The sequence below is a fragment of the Mixophyes fleayi genome, chromosome 4 (assembly GCF_038048845.1).
Source record: "Mixophyes fleayi isolate aMixFle1 chromosome 4, aMixFle1.hap1, whole genome shotgun sequence".
Classification (NCBI taxonomy): Eukaryota; Metazoa; Chordata; class Amphibia; order Anura; family Limnodynastidae; genus Mixophyes; species Mixophyes fleayi.
Genome location: NC_134405.1, coordinates 329020278 through 329040330, shown reverse-complemented (window position 1 = coordinate 329040330; position 20053 = coordinate 329020278). Strand labels below are relative to the sequence as shown.

The following is a 20053-nucleotide window of genomic DNA, read 5'->3' as shown; positions in this document are numbered from 1 at the left end:
ATGTATGTTTTTTTGACTAGGCATTCTTCCCTCTGTATTCCTACTTTCTTATTCGTGAATGGGGGGTGGTTTTAACATGGTTGGGGCTCTCCAGCATACTTGTTGTGATTTCAGTGCTAAAATTCCTGCAAGGAAGGAAGGAAGGAAAGATTCCCAAATGTATTGTTCAGGTATTTAGTTGCTTGGATTTACCAGATCACGGTAGAATCTGCACAAGTTCTGGTCATGTCTAGGTTGCTGAGTTTTTTTTTTTTTTTTTAAGGCAAATCTCTCCTTATTTTAACAAACATATGTGACCACAAAAGATGCCAGTCTCTATGTACATGCTGCATTTTATTACCTAGTTTCATGTAACATTTCTCTTTTCCACCCAATCTTTTTATGACTGCTTTGGGGCCTCCCAACTTTTAAGCAGGAGAATATAGTCTTCTGAACATTGAGTTAAGTCCTTTCTGAAGGAACTGCTGTTGCTAAGCTGGGTTTTGTCTATTGACTAGTTTGGGTTGCTGCATCCTATTGTTACACGTATAGGTGTATTGATTTTGTCTTCTACTTTTTAATTCTAACTGGCTCAGTGTCATCAGTGTCTCAGGTTGAGATGTCTAGTAAGCAGCTCACAACCAATCATACGCCACCTTACACGCACTGAACGTTTTCCCGTCTTAAAAACTGTACTTGCCAGTAGCCTGGTGCTGGCTGAACTGGGGGTCAGGGGCATCTGCCCCTCGGGACAATCCCATAGCGGGATAAAGGGCTGGGTCCCTGGGCTATCTGCATTTCAGTCTCGTTCCCTGGGCTAAAATTTGCCAGCCAGCCCCTTACACTACCTGTCCAAATCAGGAATCGGCACATACTCCAGTGGTAGTTTACAATGGACAAAATATTATTGAATTCAGAAGCCGGACAAGTGCTACGATGGGATGAATAGTGAGATAAATGACATTAAAAGGAAGTAAGTCGAAGTAGGGTGTGTGTGAAAATACTAAGGGTCACATTAGAACAAATGATCATGAATACATAAAAAGCAGGGGGTGGGATGTAAGCATTAACAATCACAATTTCCGAATTTCCACTTAGATGCTTTCTTTTACAAATTGATACATAATTGTTAGATAAGAGGATTTATGTACTTACGTTAAATCCGTTTCTCTGATTCCGTCTGGGGGACACTGCTTACCATGGGGTTGTGGAGGGGAGCTTGGGAGTTGGCACCTAACTAGTTAAACTTTAGTACTGCTGACAGACCCCTCCCCTCTACAATCCCCCTGCCTCTTCCTGTTCAGTTAGTTTTAAAAAGCCCAAGGATAAAAGGGCAGTCAAACAAGAGCACACAGAAGAAAAACAGAAGTGAGGGATCGCAGTGTCCCCCAGACGGAATCAGAGAAACGGATTTAACTTAAGTACATAAATCCTCTTTTCTCTTTCATCCGGTCTGGGGGACACTGCTTACCATGGGGACGTTCTAAAGCAGCCCCCTAAGGGTGGGACTACTCTGAAAATCCCGCTCGTAAAGCACTACGAGCGAAATCTGCATCAGCTGATGGGAAAACATTAAACTGATAAAATTTTGTAAAGGTGTGGACAGAGGACCAGGTGGCTGCCCTGCAAAGCTGGTCTGCAGAAGCTCCATTCCTTGCTGCCACGAGGCCCCTACCGATCTGGTGGAATGGGCTGTAAGTCTCTCCGGCACAGGACGGTTAGCCTTTATATATGCTTGTCTGATGGTAGACGTAATCCATCTTGCGATGGATTGTTTTGAGGCTGGCCAGCCTCTCTTATTAGCGTCATAAAGGACAGAGAGTCAGTACGTCTAATTTGGGAAGTTCTTTTGACATATATGCGGAGAGCCCTAACAACATCTAACTTATCCATAGATTGTTTATCTGAATGAGAAGAAGATGAGAAAACCAGAACTACAATTTCCTGGTTAAGATGGAAAGCTGACACTACTTTAGGGACAAAAGAAGGAAGGGTCCTTAACACCGCTCTGTCCTCGTGGAAAACCAAATAAGGTTCTCGACAGGACAAGGCTCCTAATTCAGAAACCCTACGAGCTGATGCGATCGCCAAAAGAAAGAGGCCCTTCCAGGTCAACCACTTTAAATCTGCCTCGCTGTATGTGTAAGACTCCCTGGAAAAAGGTTCTAATATCTGGAAAATCAGCTAATTTCATATGAAAAAATACTGAAAGTGACGAAACCTGTACCTTTAGGGAACCTAATCTGAGACCTACTTCCAGGCCCTCCTGAAGAAAAGCTAACAAGCGAGCAATACGAAAAGCGGACGAATTGCATGTCCTGTTTTCGCACCACCTAATATAGGCCTTCCAAATCCTGTGATAGATGCGAGATGAAACAGGTTTCCTAGCTAACATCATAGTGTTAACTACACTGGAAGAAAAACCTCTAGACCTCCAGAGGCTGGCTTCAACAGCCATGCCGTTAAACTGAGCTGAGGTAAACTCTGGTGCTGGAATGGACCTTGCAGAAGAAGGTCGTCTCGATGCGGAAGGTGGACCCCTGGTCCTTCCGCCATGGACAATATGTCTGCGTACCACACTCGGCGCGGCCAAGAGGGAGCTACTAGTATTACTGGCAGACCGCTCTGCCTTACTCGTTTGAGGACGCGAGGAAGCATGGGAATTGGAGGAAACAGGTATCCCATCCTGAACTCCCATGACATAGTCATGACATCCACTGCTACCGCTAGGGGATCTCTTGCCCTTGCGCAAAACCGTGGAACTTTCCTGTTGTGCCTGGAGGCCATGAGATCTATGTCCGGAAGACCCCACTTCTGAACCAGGGACTGGAAGACCTTCGGGTGGAGTGACACCTCCCCCGGCGTCATCTGGATTTAACTTAGATAGTCCGCCTTCCAGTTTTCTATTCCTGGAATGAAGACTGCTGATATACCCGGAACATATTGCTCTGCCTAAACAAATATCTGAGCTGCGATATCCATGGCAGCTGCACTCCTGGTTCCTCCTTGCCTGTTGACATATGCCACGGCTGTTGCATTGTCTGACTGAATTCTGACCGGGTGGCCCAGAAGAAGGGACTGTGCTCCCCTGAAGGCCAAGAGAATGGCCTTCAATTCTAATACATTTATTGATAGGGCTGATTCCTGAACCGACCAACGTCCTTGGAGTCGGAGGTGCAGGATTACCGCCCCCCAACCTTTCAGGCTGGCGTCCGTTGTGGCTATGATCCACGACCATGGAGCGAAGGATCTGCCCACTTGTAGGTGATCCTGAAACAGCCACCACTGAAGAGATTCTCTCGCCCTCGGAGATAGAGATATCTTCTGAAGTTCCAGGTGTAGGTGTGATCCTGACCACTTCGACAATAGAGCCCACTGGAAACATCGAGAATGGGCTCGACCGAAGGGAATGGTCTCGAAGGAGGCCACCATCTTTCCGAGTAGCCTCATGCATAAATGCATTGAGGGGCTGTGGGAAGACAAAACCTGAGAAGTTACAGTCTGAATAGAGCTGATCTTCTCTACTGGGAGAAACACTCTTTGTTTGCTGGTGTCCATAATGAGTCCCAGGAAAACCATGCGCTGACACGGAACCATCTGGGATTTCTTTGAATTTATCAACCAACCGTGGCCCTCGAGGACCGCCCGGGTGAGGGATAAGTGATGAAGTAGGCAATTCTCTGAGGAAGCCTTGATGAGCAGGTCGTCCAAATAAGGAACGACCTGAACTCCCTGCAGATGAAGACATGCTGCCATTATTGACATAATCTTTGTGAAGACCCTTGGCGCTGTTGAGAGGCCGAAGGGGAGGGCCCGAAACTGGTAGTGGAATGGTCCCACCGAAAATCTGAGAAGGGACTGATGGTGGATCCAAATGGGAACGTGGAGGTATGCGTCCTTTATAACTATGGACGCCATGTACTGATTCTTCTCTAGGCCGTTTATCACTGACCTCAGAGATTCCATCCGAAATCTGTCCACTCTTAAGTGAACATTGAGGCCCTTTAAGTTTAGGATGGGACGAAGGGAGCCATCCGGCTTCTTGACTAGGAACAGGTTGGAATAGAAACCCCGACCTTTCTGGCAATCTGGATCTCTGCAGATGACCTTCTGAAGCAGAAGAGATGCGACACAATCCTGTATAGCCTGTCTTCTTAATGGATGCCGGGGTAGCGGGGTCTGGAAGTAACGGTGTGGAGCCGTGCCCAACAGGTCTATCCTGTACCCTTCTGAAATAATTCCCCGGATCCAAGGATCTTGGGAAGACGCTGCCCACTGTTCCCAAAACAGAAGTCCCCCCACTGGCGCCCCCTGTGGTACAGGGTGGTCGTCAGGACGCAGGCTTCTCCTGGGTCTTGGGGGCCTGGCGCTTAGAAGCAAACGAGGATCTCCCCCTAGTAGAGGAGGCTTGAGAATTAGATTGTCTGCCTCTAAAGGACTGTCCCCTATGAGAGGAGGTCCCCCGAAAGGGCTGACGGAAAGAGCTGTCCCGTGGGTTGCAGCTCCTGTAAGAATATACTGGTAAGGAAGTGCTTTTGCCCCCCGTTGCCTGAGAAATAAGGGTATCTAATTCCGGGCCAAACAAACCTGCTGCAGAAAAAAGAATAGTTTCAACGGACCTTTTTGATTCCGCATCACCTTCCCAGGATTTTAGCCATAGCGTCCTTCTTGCTGAAATAGAGGCCGCCTGAATGGAAGAGGAAACCGCCGCTGAGTTCTGGGCTGCCTCATAAAGTTACCCCGAAGCTTCCTTTAAATGCAAGGCTAGGGGAAGAAGTTTGGAGTCCTGTAAGGCCTCTGCCAGCTGGTCTGCCCATGCTTCCATGGCTCTAGCCACCCAAGCTGAGGCAAATGTAGGTCTGAAAGAAGAACCCGCAGCCGCAAAAATGGATTTGAGCTGGGATTCAACCTTGCGGTCATTGGCGTCCGGAAGGGATGCTGAACCAGGAGCTGGGAGTAAGGTATGCTTTGCCAAGCGGGCAATAGGGATATCTACCTTTGGAATAGTCTCCCAGCGAACCACCTTTTCCTCCTGTAATGGATACAGGGAGGAGAACCTCCTAGGAATAGAAAACCTTCTTTCAGGCTGCTTCCATGCCCCTTTAGCAATAACCCTAAGCTCAGCGGAAGGGGGAAAATGGCTGGCCTTTCTCTTAACCTTCTTGAAGAGACTTCTGTCTCTGGGGGTAAGATCCTCCGGCTCTGGGAGTTCCAACGCCTGTCTAACCGCTAAAACCAAATCATTAACAAATTGGCTTTTGGGATTGTCTTCCTGTTCCAATAGGTGTAATTGGTCAGGATCCGAATAAATTTCCCCCTCTTCCTCAGAGCCTTCTTCAGAGTCTGATAGGACCATAAGGGGATTTACTGATTTAGGTCTCTTTCTTTTAGCAGACGGGGTATTATGGGAATCAAGCAACTGGTTAAGCTTGTTCAAACCCTGTAAAAAAGCTGTAGACCATGCCAGTTCTGTAGCTGGGAGGTCTGACTGTGGGTTAGCATTATTAGCCACCGAAGTTGCTACCGTAGTTAGCAACTGATTTGACTGAAAAACCATCTGAGCTAAGGAGGAAACCGACTGTGTCAGGGAGGCCACCCAGGCCAGTTCCTCCATCGGTGGGGCTGAAACCTGCTGGGTATGTGCAGTGGGAACCCCTGCTTCGCATGCAGAGCAGAGCGCCAAAGGGTCCTTCTGGACACAAGGTAATTTTACATGACACTTTGAGCATGTGAAGTATTTTGCCGTGGGGCCCTTTCCCTTATCTGTCATTCTTATAAAGGAAGGCACACCAAACACACAGTGTAAAATATAACTCTAGCTGAGTAACAGAGAGAACAGAGAGAGCAAAAAAATTTGGAGAGAGAGAGCGAGAATATACACACACATATATATATATATATATATATATATATATATATATATATATATATATATGTATATATATATCTCTCTGAAGAACACAGATAAAAAACAAGTAATCAACTGATCTTTATATAAAAGTTGTACTTGTAATAGTTAAACACCACCAATTATATAAGCCAGTAGGAGACTATAATGTAAATCCTACTAGCCCAGTTATTAAAGCATTAGATAAGTGTTCAATAAAAGGTGATACTTAGCCCATAGGCCACAAAAGGGGAGAAGTCCAACAGCAGTTTGTCCTGTGCCTGCTCCCTCTGTTCTGTTCACTCTTCCTGGGCTACTCTTGGCGCCAGAAGGCTGGGAAAGACCATCTCTCTCTGGAAGGAGGGGGGAACTCTATGCTTTAGCTCCCCCCCCCCCTCCCCTTCAGTAACTGCCGTCTCTGCAGCTATTTTTTTCAAAAAAATAAAAAGGAACATGTCCCTTAACGGCTTGAAGCGTGGCAGAGTAGTGGAGACCTCTAGGACAGAGGTCTCCGCAGCGAAAGACACCCGACACCCCCCTCCTATGTATGAGGGGGGAATCGTGGTATAGCCCCCTTTTCCTCCTTCTCCGTAGCACCGAGTGAAAAAAAACTAAAATGGCCACCGGCGTCTGTTAGTTGCCGATAACCGGCACTCTCTGCCTGTAATGGCAGCGCCGGTTATTGGGAAGGCTGGAGGAGTGACAGCAGTCCGTGAGACCGCTTGTCACTCTTCAATCAGGCACATATCTTCCACTCTCCAGTCTCTGCCAGTGATAGCCGCTGGCTCTCATCTGGCAGGGAAATGCCTGCGCTGCCCTGCTGTGAGTGTGTTCTCTATAGTAGAACACACTCCAGCGCTGCCACTGCTGAAAAGAAAAAAATTGAAAATACAAATAAAAGAGTAAATGCATTAAAATTTACACTAAGTAATAAAACATTGCCCCAACTCCAGGGCACCTAAAAAAAACTGAACAGGAAGAGGCAGGGGGATTGTAGAGGTGAGGGGTCTGTCAGCAGTACTAAAGTTTAACTAGTTAGGTGCCAACTCCCAAGCTCCCCTCCACAACCCCATGGTAAGCAGTGTCCCCCAGACTGGATGAAAGAGAAATGCTAATATAACTAAACAGAGTATGGTGCTCCTGTTGCAAGGCATTAGTACAGAAAGCTGTCCAAAACATTACAGTGAGACTGACATACATATTAGTCAACTTCTGATTTATTATGCCAAATGCTAATTGAGACTGGAAGCACAAAGTAAGCGGTATGAGGAGTAAACACTGTAAATTTAGACAAAGAAAATCAACTGTGTGTCAAGATTTTATTACCGCAATACAGTTTCCAAGATGTTTTCTCTTAATGTCTTCTAGCTCCTTCTGGGAATACTTGAGACGAATTTGTGCTCCCTGGGCTTGAGATTGGAGTTGTTTTAAATCACTTTCCTTCCTCTTTAACTTCATTAGCTCCTAAGTGAATTCATGTTTATTTTTTAAAGTTATAATGGCAAGTAAAACAATACACATTTATGAAGTAAGTAGTACTCTGATACACTTACTTTCAGCTCATTCATCAACGTATCTCTTTTTTCTTTTAATTCATTTATTTCTTTCTCATCCCAGCGTTTAGCTTTAAACCGTAAATCACTTGAACCTCCAGATATCACTCCCGATTTCATGAATAAAGTTCCATCTAGAGAAACAGCCTGAAACGTACATCATTTACAGTGCTCGGTACTTAAATACTAATCACCACCACCAAATAAAATCATTGTGCAGCTGATATCCAATGATTTCAGATCTAGCACCCACTTTTCTGTTAAGAGAAGTTCTGACAGAACATCCTTCAAATGGACAAGTAGAAGATACCACTGTTCTATGGGGTTATGTATCCCAGTACTCAAGTCACTTGAAAGATTACTGGTAAACTGTCAATGCCACTCTAAAGTTCACACTCTGACACATTTTAGCATTTGGTTGCAGTATCATGTGCATTAATGTGGCTAGTCACCCCCCTCCCACCTTTTAGCAAGGGTGCTATGATCCACTCAGTTCGTCCCACCACAAGGAGCAATCACCACCCTCTTGCTGTATTTAGCCATATCCCTACATGTGCAAACAGTACAATTGTGCAAAAAATAAAGACTAAAAATAATAAGAAAAATAAAATAGCATTTGTGTCCACCAGTTTGCATATTTGAAAGCAACTTTTAGTGAGTAATAATAGTCCTTTATAGATGGTAGTGCAATGTCTATGGTCTTATATGAAAACCGTTCACATATTTACAAGAAAAAAACCTAATAATCATAAAATAAAATATAAAAACAATCAACCTGCCTTGTCCAATACTTACTTTAAGCCTTTGAGGACCGTCAAACGCAATGCGTCTTGCATCCTTCACCGTATCACACACCAGTCCATTGCCACACACAAAGTGAATCACTTTCTTTAATTGGGGACTTGAACATTGTATTACATCAACCATCATTTTGGAACCTTTTATTTCCCTTAGTTTTTCATTGATTGGCTTTATCTGTAAATGAAAACCAAATCCTTATTGATCAGTATCTCACTAGAAAAACACCACATGTGCTATGAACATTGAAGATTTGCTAAACCACTGAGGAAAGAACACATGTATATGTAAAGTAAAAACTTTATGCTCTATACTGTTAAATCCTTTTCTCCGAGTCCATTGGAACTTTGGGATATAGCGGCTCAGCCAGGGATGGAGGCAGTTTAAATTTTTTACATGTCTGTAACTCATCCCTTTCTATACCCCCAGCCTGCCTGAAAGCTATTTTTCCCCCTTACCAAACCCCCAGGATAGAACAGAGAGAAACAAAACAAGAGAAGAAAAAGATAACCCAACAACATTTCACTTTGTAGCATAAAAGGAGAACCCTACTCTCACCAAGATATCTGGAACTGTACCATAGATCCCGGAAGAGAACTACACAGGCGATCAACAAAGATGCTCCCGGGTGGGCAGATTGCCTGTTATGCTGATTGTTTTTCTAATGGTTTGGAGGCTGGTCACCTTCTGGAATTTATACTTTTCCATGAGAAGCAAAAAGACCAAATCTAGGACTTCTAGGCTTGGGAGCATTAACGGGGACTAAAGATCTTTTATTTTATTGAGTTTAGGGCCAAAAACAACAGCTATCATAAAAACTAATATAATAAGGTAAGATAGTGCAAAACTCAAATTGATATAAAATTTATTACAGATACATGTGTATCAACGATAAAAATGATAAGCAATTGCTTCAATATATTCTGGTTAAGTGAATGAAGTATCAAAGGAGACTTGACAATCATGAGACTAAGTCATTGGCATAATATCATTATAAATGTCATAGTGGAGATATATATATATCATTAGAACAATAACACTCGAGGCTTATAAATTGTGTCACACAAAAACATATAGCCTGGTTCAGAGAACCTTCAGAAACTGATAGATGTCATAAGCATCATAGGAATTGGCTTCTATAAGGTTATTATTGTTATAATTAACGCTATGCAAATGGTTTTAAACCTCATAAAAAGTAGGGACTCAAGAGCTCTCTTAGACTCTTTGTTAGCTTTTAAGGCCTTAAGCCAAAGGGTATATTGTGCTGAGACCACTGAGGATAAAATACTATCCCCTATCTCCAAATAGACCCACATTACGAGCAGCTTCACCCAGATACTCGTCTGGCTCCCAGATGTGGATAACCAAGGTCAACAATTCATACATTGGCTGCAGACCTTCCTAAAGCTGTTGTGATCACTTTTCACCATCTTGATGCTAAAATGGGTTTGAGAGAGGCCCAAGCAGCAACATATACAAATTTTAAAAAGGCTTTGTAATTCCAGTCCGTGTTATCTTTAAGAACCGCAGCATTAGGAATGGGAATCATTGTGGTGTTTGACAAGCGCACTATGAGGATATAGGAAACCGAGAGGTGATTCCCATTTCTTCGTATTCTCACTCGGAATAGGATAAATGTAGTGTAATCTATGTGAGACCTTGAAGCTCTTGACTGGTTTGGTCCATGCCTCACAAAGAAAATTTTCTAACTGAAGAGATAAAGGAAAAGAAATAGACTCTTTCTTTTTTTCTGTTCAACAACAAGTCTGGAGTAACTAATTCTTCACTGTCCTGAATGTTAAGGGCCCGAACCAAGTCTTCTACCCCTAACCTCCTAGAGAAATCCTTGTTCCAAGTACATGAAGCCTTCAAGGTCTAAATCAACAGCTACTTCACCTGTCTACTGAAAGGGAAACCACAAGTCTGCTCCTTCCCAGGACAAATGCAGGACTTTGGCACTAGCTAGATCTAGCCGAAGAGGAAGATTCTAAAATTGTCTCCAAGGACCAAGGAACCATCTTTAAATCCTGAATTGGTTTTGCACAGGCTCTGAGCTCAAGCCGGCTCCTTAGAAGGAGAAACCGAAGGCCCCTAGTTAAAATCCACCACTTCAACAGAATCCTTAACAAAATGTGTGAGACAGAAAAGAATACCATCCTCGCTCACCCCCTTGGCACGTTTTGCCAGTTGAGTTAGCTTTGCAATACCCTGGACTATTGATTTTTAATGGTTGCTCCTGTCAGTGAGCTGCACAACTCATTGCATGGCAGTTGGCCTTAGGCATCACAATCAGAATTACAATGAGACTACAAAGATGGACTATGACCTACAGAATTGTGTAACGACCCATAGACAAATACAAATTGAGAGCTAGAGAAGAGCAGCAGCTGTGGTTCCCAGCGTATGACAGTTTACGCAGGCTTTTCCCTGTGAAAAAATCTCTGCCAAGGATTAGCTTCAAACTGACAGGGAATAAGTTTCTCCTCCTCCTCGGATCCAACACTAACTTGTCAATTGTTCACCTGACTGCTTGCATTCCACTGCATTATTCCCTTGTGCAAGCCCTGTCGTGCCGCTGTAGTCCTTAAAACTACTTACTTTACCCATATCTCCCTTGCACGGATCTGATGCTGAGATGTCCCGCTGACTGCAACAGCATTTTGGTTCTCCCTCCCGGAGGCAGTCTTTAATGAGTTGGGGGCGGCAGTAGGAAGTGCACTTTCTCAGCCTGCTCCTGGGCACATACAGTGTAAACTGTATGACAGTGGCTGCAGCTGCAAACAGTGTCCTGGTGTTAAATAAAACTAAATTAAATAATAAATAAAATAATTTGTAGGCTACCATAGCAGGACAGTGCCAAAGCACCCTATCCTAGATTCCTAACAGGATGGGGGGTATAAAGGAGGAGGCGTTATAGACTGTCATATGTCAGCTACTAACAAGTCATATAAAATTTATAAAATTACAAATAAGGATTTTGTGATTTAATTAATAGTATTGGCTTGGTGTGGCTTACAGCAACTCTGTTTCTGATAACAAGTCAAAACCAAAGACGGAGAGACTAAATTACATTGTTATCTCTTTGACTGTCTTTAAACTCTTCTGCTCTACCCATGAGCTATTTATGATATGTAGTTACAGATGAGTGGCCAATACCACTTTGTGGCACGGGTCATAAAAAGTAAAACCTTTTGGAATCTCTCTTTAAATGTTACATCAATATCCTTAATAATATCCAAAAACAGACCCCTCACATTCTTCGTGGTTCTGTGATATCTCAATGGGGTGACTGAGCAACCTGGATAAGCTTCAATGAAGAAAAAATAAGGACACAGGAAACTGTCATTTTCGCAAATATCATACTTACAGGAGTCATGACTGGTACGTATGTGAAGGGAAATGACCTGTTGTGTGTGAGTAATATCATCTTTTTAGGACATTCTGGTAAGAAGTTAGGCCAGAGTAAATAAACACTAACTTGAAAGGTGTTCATTTGCATGAACACTAGTTCTGACAATGGAAGGGGGACCGTGGGCACCTGAAGCATGTTTAAAATGTTCTGTACCCCTAAAAGTTTGTGGTCACTTTTGGGTGTCAATTTACTATTAAGAAGTGTTCCATTGAATTCATGTTCTCCCTGCAAATAGAAAACTGATCATTTCTGAGTGTACCGTTGTCTTTGTTTATTCCTTTTCATTTTACAATAAACTTGTGTTATGTTTTTGTATGGCAATTTTGTTAATTGTTTTCCATCTTAAGTACTGTGGATTTATTCTCCATAATAAATTACACTTAATAAGTTAATGTCTCTGTGTTCTTGCATATTCACATGTCAGACTTCTTGAGTAAGAGTGTCAGCTCTTCATAAAAAAAACCTTGGTGGTGGCATAATTAGTAAGGCAAAGTTAGTGTGTGGGATAAGACAGAGTGAGTTTTAATCATTTTTAAAAAGACAAAGTGGTTGTTTCTGATTAACTCTTTGTCTCACACACAAGTCACTCAGGCTCAGGTGAGTGCTGGATCGTAACATAGTGTCTAGAAATTTAAAGTGCCCGCACTTCTATACTGAAAGGTTTCATCTAAATGAAAGTGAAAAGAAAGTTAGTTGATCTAACAAATAGAACAAACATTCTGAAACTCAACTGCTTGTCAACAACCCTGTTAATATGGATGGTACATTCAATGCCAAGCATAATAAAGACTTTAAGCAGTCTTCGGGACAAAAAAAAAAGCCCAATACAGCTGTTTTTCATTAGATAATGCAGACATTGAGAGTACTTCTGCACAGAGCTACAACACAGGGGGAGAGATGATTTAATAATGCTAACCAGCATCTCCCCGCATACAGCAGTCTCATCTGCTTCAAAGCCCTAAATCCATAATTCATAATAAAGGTTATCATGTGAGCTGTGGTGGTATAATAATAATGGATAACCTGGCTTTTTTTTCTTGAAGTTGGCCATTGGGAGGTGGAACGTTAGGTTACTGTTCCCATTGGCCACAAACCACAATTTAACTACAAATCTAGATTCATCAAACAATATGTTATCTATCCTAGGTAACAGTGGTTTCACTGTATGGAAATTAGCAAAATATATTTCCTATGCTAAACACTGCACACAAAGTAGCCACTAAAACAGTTTTGCAATTGGCCCTGCGTGATTTCCAGTATTTCTGATTTTTATACATAAAAATTTAGTAAACATAGATTAAATGAAATGTAAAGGCTATGTCCACTTTCTGAGGTCTTTCTGTATTTAACAAGGTAACCATTTAAATGGTTATTTGTGCCCCTGACCATCTGGCAAAATGAGTGAGTTACACTCTCTAGTATAGTGGTAAAGATATGGGTAAATTTGGACCTCTAAACTCTGCATGCATACATTTGCCTATCTCAGCTATCTTCAATTCTTCTATTCATGCATGACGCAGTGGTAAGGGCTGGGCGGTATGCATAGCGCACACAACATTTAGATGTAAAATAAAATAAATTCGTAATTTAAACACTAGATACTCTATATTAGTGACACACAGTAGCACCTAAGCAAGGCTGTTTCATTGGCAAACATGACCATTTGGATCCACGCAGACGGATATAGCCTTTAACCCTGTTAAAAGTAGTTATGAACTTGGTGTGCTTTATTTTAAGGCAAGTAACACTCACATCAAGGTAGTCTAGCGAAAGGAAGGTCTCCGGCTCTGCCCTTTCCTCTTTGAGAAACCGGATGCAGTCCCGTGCCACCTTCTCAGTTGACACAACAATGGCATGCATATATCTGCCAAAGACTTTGGTAACAGCAAGTTGATATTTTTTATGGATGGGGTGACAAAGCTCGAATAATCGACCAAACTGGAAACAATAAAAAACCAGAACAAATTGTTAATTTAAAATCTATGGTTTTCGTCAAAAGCAAATATAATCTAATATTGGTTGTCTTGCTAAAAAATGGGGTTATTACATACAAAGTTGTTTGGATATTTCAACTACAGAACCTTTTGGTCCAGTAAAAAAATAGTTTCTCACGTGTTGCATTGAGGGATACAGAAATGGTAGTATAGGCCGTGTCTCCTGAAACTTTGACACAAAGCAAGTTGACTACTTTTCCTGCAGGCAATACCTGCAAAAGAAGTAGTCATCCAGTCGTTTAGTATGCTTAGGAGAATCTAGCCCCCACCCTCTGAGCCTCTTTCACCTTGCAGCTTTTCATTGTGCGCCAGTTTCCTGATCTGTCTCCAAAAATTCCCAGGCATCATTATTGAGCTCTGCATGATTCCATGGGACCCCTGAAAAACGCTTATAGGTGGGGTGTGGGGGGGATGTCATTGTTCACCCTTACTCCCTCCAAGCTTTAAATGCAGATGCTAATGATTCTACCATCATTCTGTCAGTTCCAGCTGCCTCTACAGTCTCTGTGATCAGGGTTTGCATCTACCTTCCATCCCGAAAGTATGCACATCAGGGGACCACCAAATAATCAACATCTTGCAGCAATCTTCATGGTGACCTGGGTTGACCCACTATGAAGCTTCCAGCAGTCTTACCCAGCTTGATTGCTTGGAACCGGAAGGAAGACCCTTCATAAGCTATCCAACTAAATCGCCCAGAGTGGAAACTGCCTGATACAAAACCCTCAGCCTGTATGTGATTTTCCCTCTTCCAAAGATACCATTGAAAAATGGTGGAACCTCGCTAGTTGACCCGGTATCAAGATTGTCCAAGAAGTACAAGAAGGATTTCTGTAAGTACATCTTCTCAGCCTTGGGGTCAGACATTGGCTAGAATAAACTTTTAAGGTACTTTTCTCTTGTGGTCCAAGCTCAAGAAAATGCCAATCAGGCTATGGGGAAGAGTACTCCTCAGGATAGGGTCCAGATGAATTATGGTCACGCAACTGCTTTTTGATCCTTTAATAAGCAGTCCAACAATCAAGGGGAGAAACAGACTGCCCGGTCGAGTACAGCAGAATTTACATGAAACCCAAGTCCAGTCTGTCAGCCCAAGATTTCAAATGTGCTTCAACAAGACATCCTACTACTATTCATCCATGTCAACCCCCTGGGGGTCAGAATTCAGAATTTTTCTAACAAATTTCCCTCACAGCCCGCAACAGTTTTTATCCCTGTCCCAAGCCCTCTCATTTCTGATCATACAACCGCGGTTCAAGCAGGAGGCAGTATTGGCTATTCTTAAAGCCTCGCTCAGATCTGGAAATGCCTGGTATTCAGACATTATTGCACTCCCGGGCAGGGCTGCCAAGAGGAATTCAGGGCCCCGGTACAGCAATGTCCCCCCCCCCCCCATTGCAGTGGAGAATTTTCTTAATTAAAAAAATGGGCCGTGGCTATGGCGGGAGTGGTCATACAATTGGGCTAGGCTATGCGTGGGAGTGGTCATACAATTGGGTGTGGCTATGTGCGGGAGTGGTCATGGCTATGGTGGGAGTGGTCATACAAATGGGCGTGGCTATGCAACATTGGGCCTCATGTCTACCAGGTTGAAAGCGCTAGTCCACCCTCCTGCCGAAAAATAACTGCTTTGCTGTGTACACCATTGGCATAAGGGTGCAGCGCCCGCTTGACGGAGCATGACATATGTCCAATCAGTCCTGACTTTCAGGACAGTGACCTAAAAACATTTTTTTCAGTGTAAGAATTGCAGATGTTCTAATGAAAAAGACAAATATAAACAAAACCCGATAGATGCAGCCATGCTTCTCATAAAAGGACAATCTACCTCACTCAGCAAAATTTACCCATACTCGGCTCTCAAAACAAAGGAAAATTAATCTGAATATTAATATTTACAAAAAATGTTGATTGTATAGAATTTAAGTTTAAAAAAAATCCCACGTTGTTTTTTTTTGCAGTGAATGCTAAATATTAGTATTGTAGAACCTCACAATTAAAAAGTATGAAATGGAAATTATTATCAACTATATATGAAACCATGTCAACTGGGGTCTTTATTACAGGAAATTCAGCCCAATCCTGCAGTTTTACAGTTACTCACCTCACAGTAACAGATCGGACATCGGAGATATCCCCAGCTGCAGCCTGTACTGAATTAAGGCAGCCTCGTGACTCGCGCTCCTTATAGGCGCAGTCACGGGCTGCAGTAAACAAGCAGCAACACTAAGTCACGCGAGAGCACAGCAAGGCACTCTCGTGTGACGTCATTGGACCGGCGGACCCGATACAAAGACCCAGCGGCCGTCAGAAGCACAACCGCAGCCCCCCCCCCCCCAGTAATAAACAAAAAAAAGTTGTTTGAAAAAAAAACGTCCAAAAAAGAAAAATCTGGCTCCTGGTGTCTTGATCACACCTATTATAACAGAGGCGGGTTCCTTACCTTAAACTCCTGCTTAAGGTCTTAAAACAGTATGGCTCATGAGGTTGTGGTCCTGAGTTAGCATGGCTTTCCAAGTCTAATGCAATTCACACTTTGTGCAATAAAACCATTATCTGCACACAGGGTTTGGTGCTCCGACTTCTCGAGGTACAAACTGGCGTTCTACCAACCAGTGTTTTTCTCCTCCTGCATCTGTTGAGTTTCTGTTAGTCTCTTGGCCAGGCTCCTAAACTTGAGGAAGGCCAAATATTCACAAGCTGGAACAATTCCTGGTGAAGAGACCATTCTCTGGGATGAATCTGTTCTCGGTTGAGGTAATCGGCTATCATGTTTTGCTTGCCTGCTACATGCAATGCTAAGGGTGACTTCAGGTTTTTTCCTACCAAAGACTAATTTCTTGCTGCTTCTATCTTCAAGGTTCTGCTTCTGGAACTTACCTAGTAATTTATGTTGTCTGAGATTATTCCGAGACACCTGCCTTTTAGATAAAGATGAAAGGACTAAATTGCTTTCCATACTGCATTAATTTCCAAAAATTCACATGAAGATTCGTCTCATTTTGTGACCATGTGCCTTTCGCCATTCGATCCTGAAAGTGGGGTCCCTTTTCTGTGGCAATGTCGCCTGTTGTATTATCCACTCTGGCTTCAAAATGGACACTCCTCTTGTCTTTAAATGTGGTCTTCGCCCCCACCCTGAGAGACTTCCTGGTGCCTTTTGATAGGGCAATTGCATGTCTATTTGTGATACCACTTCTTTAGAAGTTCCAACTGGAGAGTCCTCATCTTTTTCAAAGGATGGTCCCCATGGTGGAGGTAAATAACCGTAATTGAAGACCCTTTCTTATTGACATTTGATAATGAGTCTGCAGCTCACGTGCCAGGGACTGTATCTTGATACACCTCTCTTCTGACAGACACTTTGTTCTGTATGGTGTTTATCTGAACCCCCAGAAATTTTACTTGTTGTGATGGGATGAATCCTCTACCACGAGGATGTTGTAGAGATCAGGCCAAATCAGACTCAATTTCCTAAACTTTGCCATCAGAGCAACTAGCACCTTGGTAAAAGATCTTGGGGTTGTCACCAGCCCGAAGAATGCAGGTGAACTGAAAGTGATGGCCCAAGACCCAGAACCTGAAGGCATAAACCACAAAAGGCATATGAAAATAGGGATACTGAAGTGTGAAATATGGATGTGAGAAAATCCCCTTTGCTGATGTTCAGGAGGATCGAATACACAGACTTGCGAAAATATCTGATATGGACAAACTTCATGAGCATCTTCAGATCTAGAACAATGCAAAATGCTCCTGATGACTTTATGACAAGGAAGAGTCTGGAATAGAAGCCGGTGCCTTCTTGACCTGCAAGAGCAACAGACAGTACATGAGCCTCTCTTAAGGATTGCAGACACTCCTTGGTTCCAATTCTATTCTGATTGATGGAGGCCTGGACCGAACAAAGATGTGCGCTCTGGGATTCTGATGAAACTCTATCTTGTACTCATTTCTTACAATGTCCAACACCCACTGATAGAGGGGGCCCACATTTTTGCATACTGTGCGGTTCTGTGCTGTTGATAAGAAGATTTTGGTACTTACGTCAAATCTCTTTCTCTAAATGCCCAAATAAATGTCCTGGTAACTAAGGCCATAGCTATGTCAGATTTCAAAGTGACAGATTAAATATGAAGCTTCTTAAAACAGCTGTCCTGTCACGGGCACTAGGAGTCTTTGCCCAGGATGAGTAGAGAAATTGTGAGGTTGGAGCTCAAAATAAACTGAGCATTGATTTAGAAAACCTCTGCATGTTTTGGGGTCTCCATCATATTTTGACGGAGTAGGCAGGTGAAGCGTGGAAGCAGTAGACACCTGGGATGGCACTGGGGAAACGGAGGAAGGCACAGGAGCATCAACGGTAGCTGTGATATTTTGCACAGACGTTCTTTGGGAGGATAACGCCTGGTAACACCGCAGCAAATGTCGCTGGTGAACATCCTGTTGTTCCATACGGGTAACCAGATGCTGCAGCATCTCTTTAGCTGTAGGTTCCGCACCTGGGTCTGTCATGGCCTGATCTTACTGTCACGGGCACTAGGAGTCTTTGCCCAGGATATCACCAGATGATGGGCTTACCAGAGAAATAGAGTTGGTGTTATGGTTCACTGGTAGCAGGGTGACAACGGAACAGGAGAAACAGCAGATGGTGAGAGAATGCTCGAGGAAAGTCTATGACTAGCAGCAGCTGGTAATGAGTAGATGAATGTACACGAGGAACCAGATGGACAAGGGAATGTGAGGAAAGTCAGTGGTCTGCGTATAGCAAGTTGTACCACTGCTATAGTGAGGAGGAATGTCCAGGAGTAGCGAGGAGGTAGTGAGAGTCAGAGGTCTGCGTATAGCAAGTTGTACCGCTGTCTATAGTGAAGGAATGGAATCCAGGTGAAGGTAGGTAACGGGGAAGTCAGTGGTCTGCGTATAGCAAGTTGTACCACTGCTTATGTGAGAGGATACTTGAAACTGGTGTCACAGGGAACAGGAGTCAGTGGTCTGCGTCAGCAAGTTGTACCACTGCTATATATATGTGAGGAGGGGCACGAGGAGATGAATGTAAAGCAGAGTATACACGGGGCACACAGAACTTGATCCCACGATGATATCCACAATACAACGATAACTGACAAGCACTGCTTGAGGTATACAAAGTCACAATAACTACCCGGGCAATAGGAAACAAAGTCAATAGTAACAATAGCTTCAGTGGATAGGAGGCTCCGGAAGGGAACACAACTCAGTCCAGATGGATATGCAATACACAAGCAAAGTCAATGGAAAGTATGCATACCGCAGTTCAGGAGAGCAGGCTGTCAGAGAGACGTGCAGGGATACCTGAACGGCTGAAGGCCGGCAGGAGGAGAGACCACTGGAAGGTGGAAGCGGTAATCAGGTTGGTGCAGCGCACGGCAGGTAATCCAGAATCCACGAAGCAATACTCAGGAAGCAGTAGTAAGTGGAACTGGAAACAGGAAGAACACGGGAGAGTTGAGACTGTCTGGTATCCAGTAGTAGAGGTGGAGGCAGCGGAGAGCTGACACGATCAAACCCAGAAGAGTTGAGTCGATCAGGAACTCTGTAGCAGTAATGGAGGCAGTGGATAGGAATCAGCTGCGTGCAGACACAAGGAACACAGGAACACCTTCAGAGGCTCATGGGGAATGAGACTCCAAGATCAGGCAACCAGGTAATGATCACAGGTGGTTTAAATAGGGAGGGTTGCCTGATCATCCAATCAATTAAAAGCAACAGGTACTGAAGGTTTGAAAGGGCTGCACATGCGCAGACCCTCAGGATGGCGGACGGCCACGGTTCCTGGATACACGGGAAATGGCACTCACAGTCCGGTGAGTGACATGTCCATCTTCATATCCATGGGGTCTCTCAAGGTGACAGTAGTTCTGGTGACATACTAGCCTCAGGTGAATCAACTTTCGGGAACAAGCTCTACTTCTGGGCCTCCTATTCACTGAATGGATACATACGTTCCGAACACTTTAGGTTAGATTGATGCTTGTCCACCTGTGTACATTCTTTATGTATCAGTTCTTTCACCACCAGATGTACAGGAAAAACTCTTCCCATTCTATTGTGACCTTCGAAAAGGTATTTGAGTGTCTATGGCAGGCTGTATCTCATCCATACCCATATATAAATGAAACATCCTAAGTGACTCCTTAATCTCCCTGGATTCATTACTGGAAGAATACTCCAAATTCTCTTAAGAAACATATTCTGATTGCAAATATCTCTTATCTAAATCTGTGCTTGTCTGAGACCTTGGTTTCTTTAACCCTCTTATGGTACCATAGATCTTCTTTAGCCTCAAAAGATTCTTTCATCTATGCTATAAGTTCCTTATGCTGCTCAAGGGGCTGAGTTTTTCCTTTGTGCTGAGAACTGCATGTTGTGTAAAAGACTCTTTCAGACT

The 20053-nt window shown here is 43.5% G+C and overlaps 1 protein-coding gene across 1 annotated transcript in view; it reads right to left on the bottom strand.

The window, feature by feature from the left end:
• Positions 1–20053, bottom strand: part of SMC1B (structural maintenance of chromosomes 1B) — a 98581-nt gene that overhangs the window by 50620 nt on the left and 27908 nt on the right. The window contains exons 10-13 of the mRNA XM_075210347.1: positions 13382–13567; positions 8215–8394; positions 7420–7566; positions 7193–7330 (exon numbers count right to left, since the gene is read on the bottom strand). Coding sequence (XP_075066448.1) covers positions 7193–7330; positions 7420–7566; positions 8215–8394; positions 13382–13567 — 651 coding nt within the window. The remainder of the gene's footprint in view (positions 1–7192; positions 7331–7419; positions 7567–8214; positions 8395–13381; positions 13568–20053) is intronic.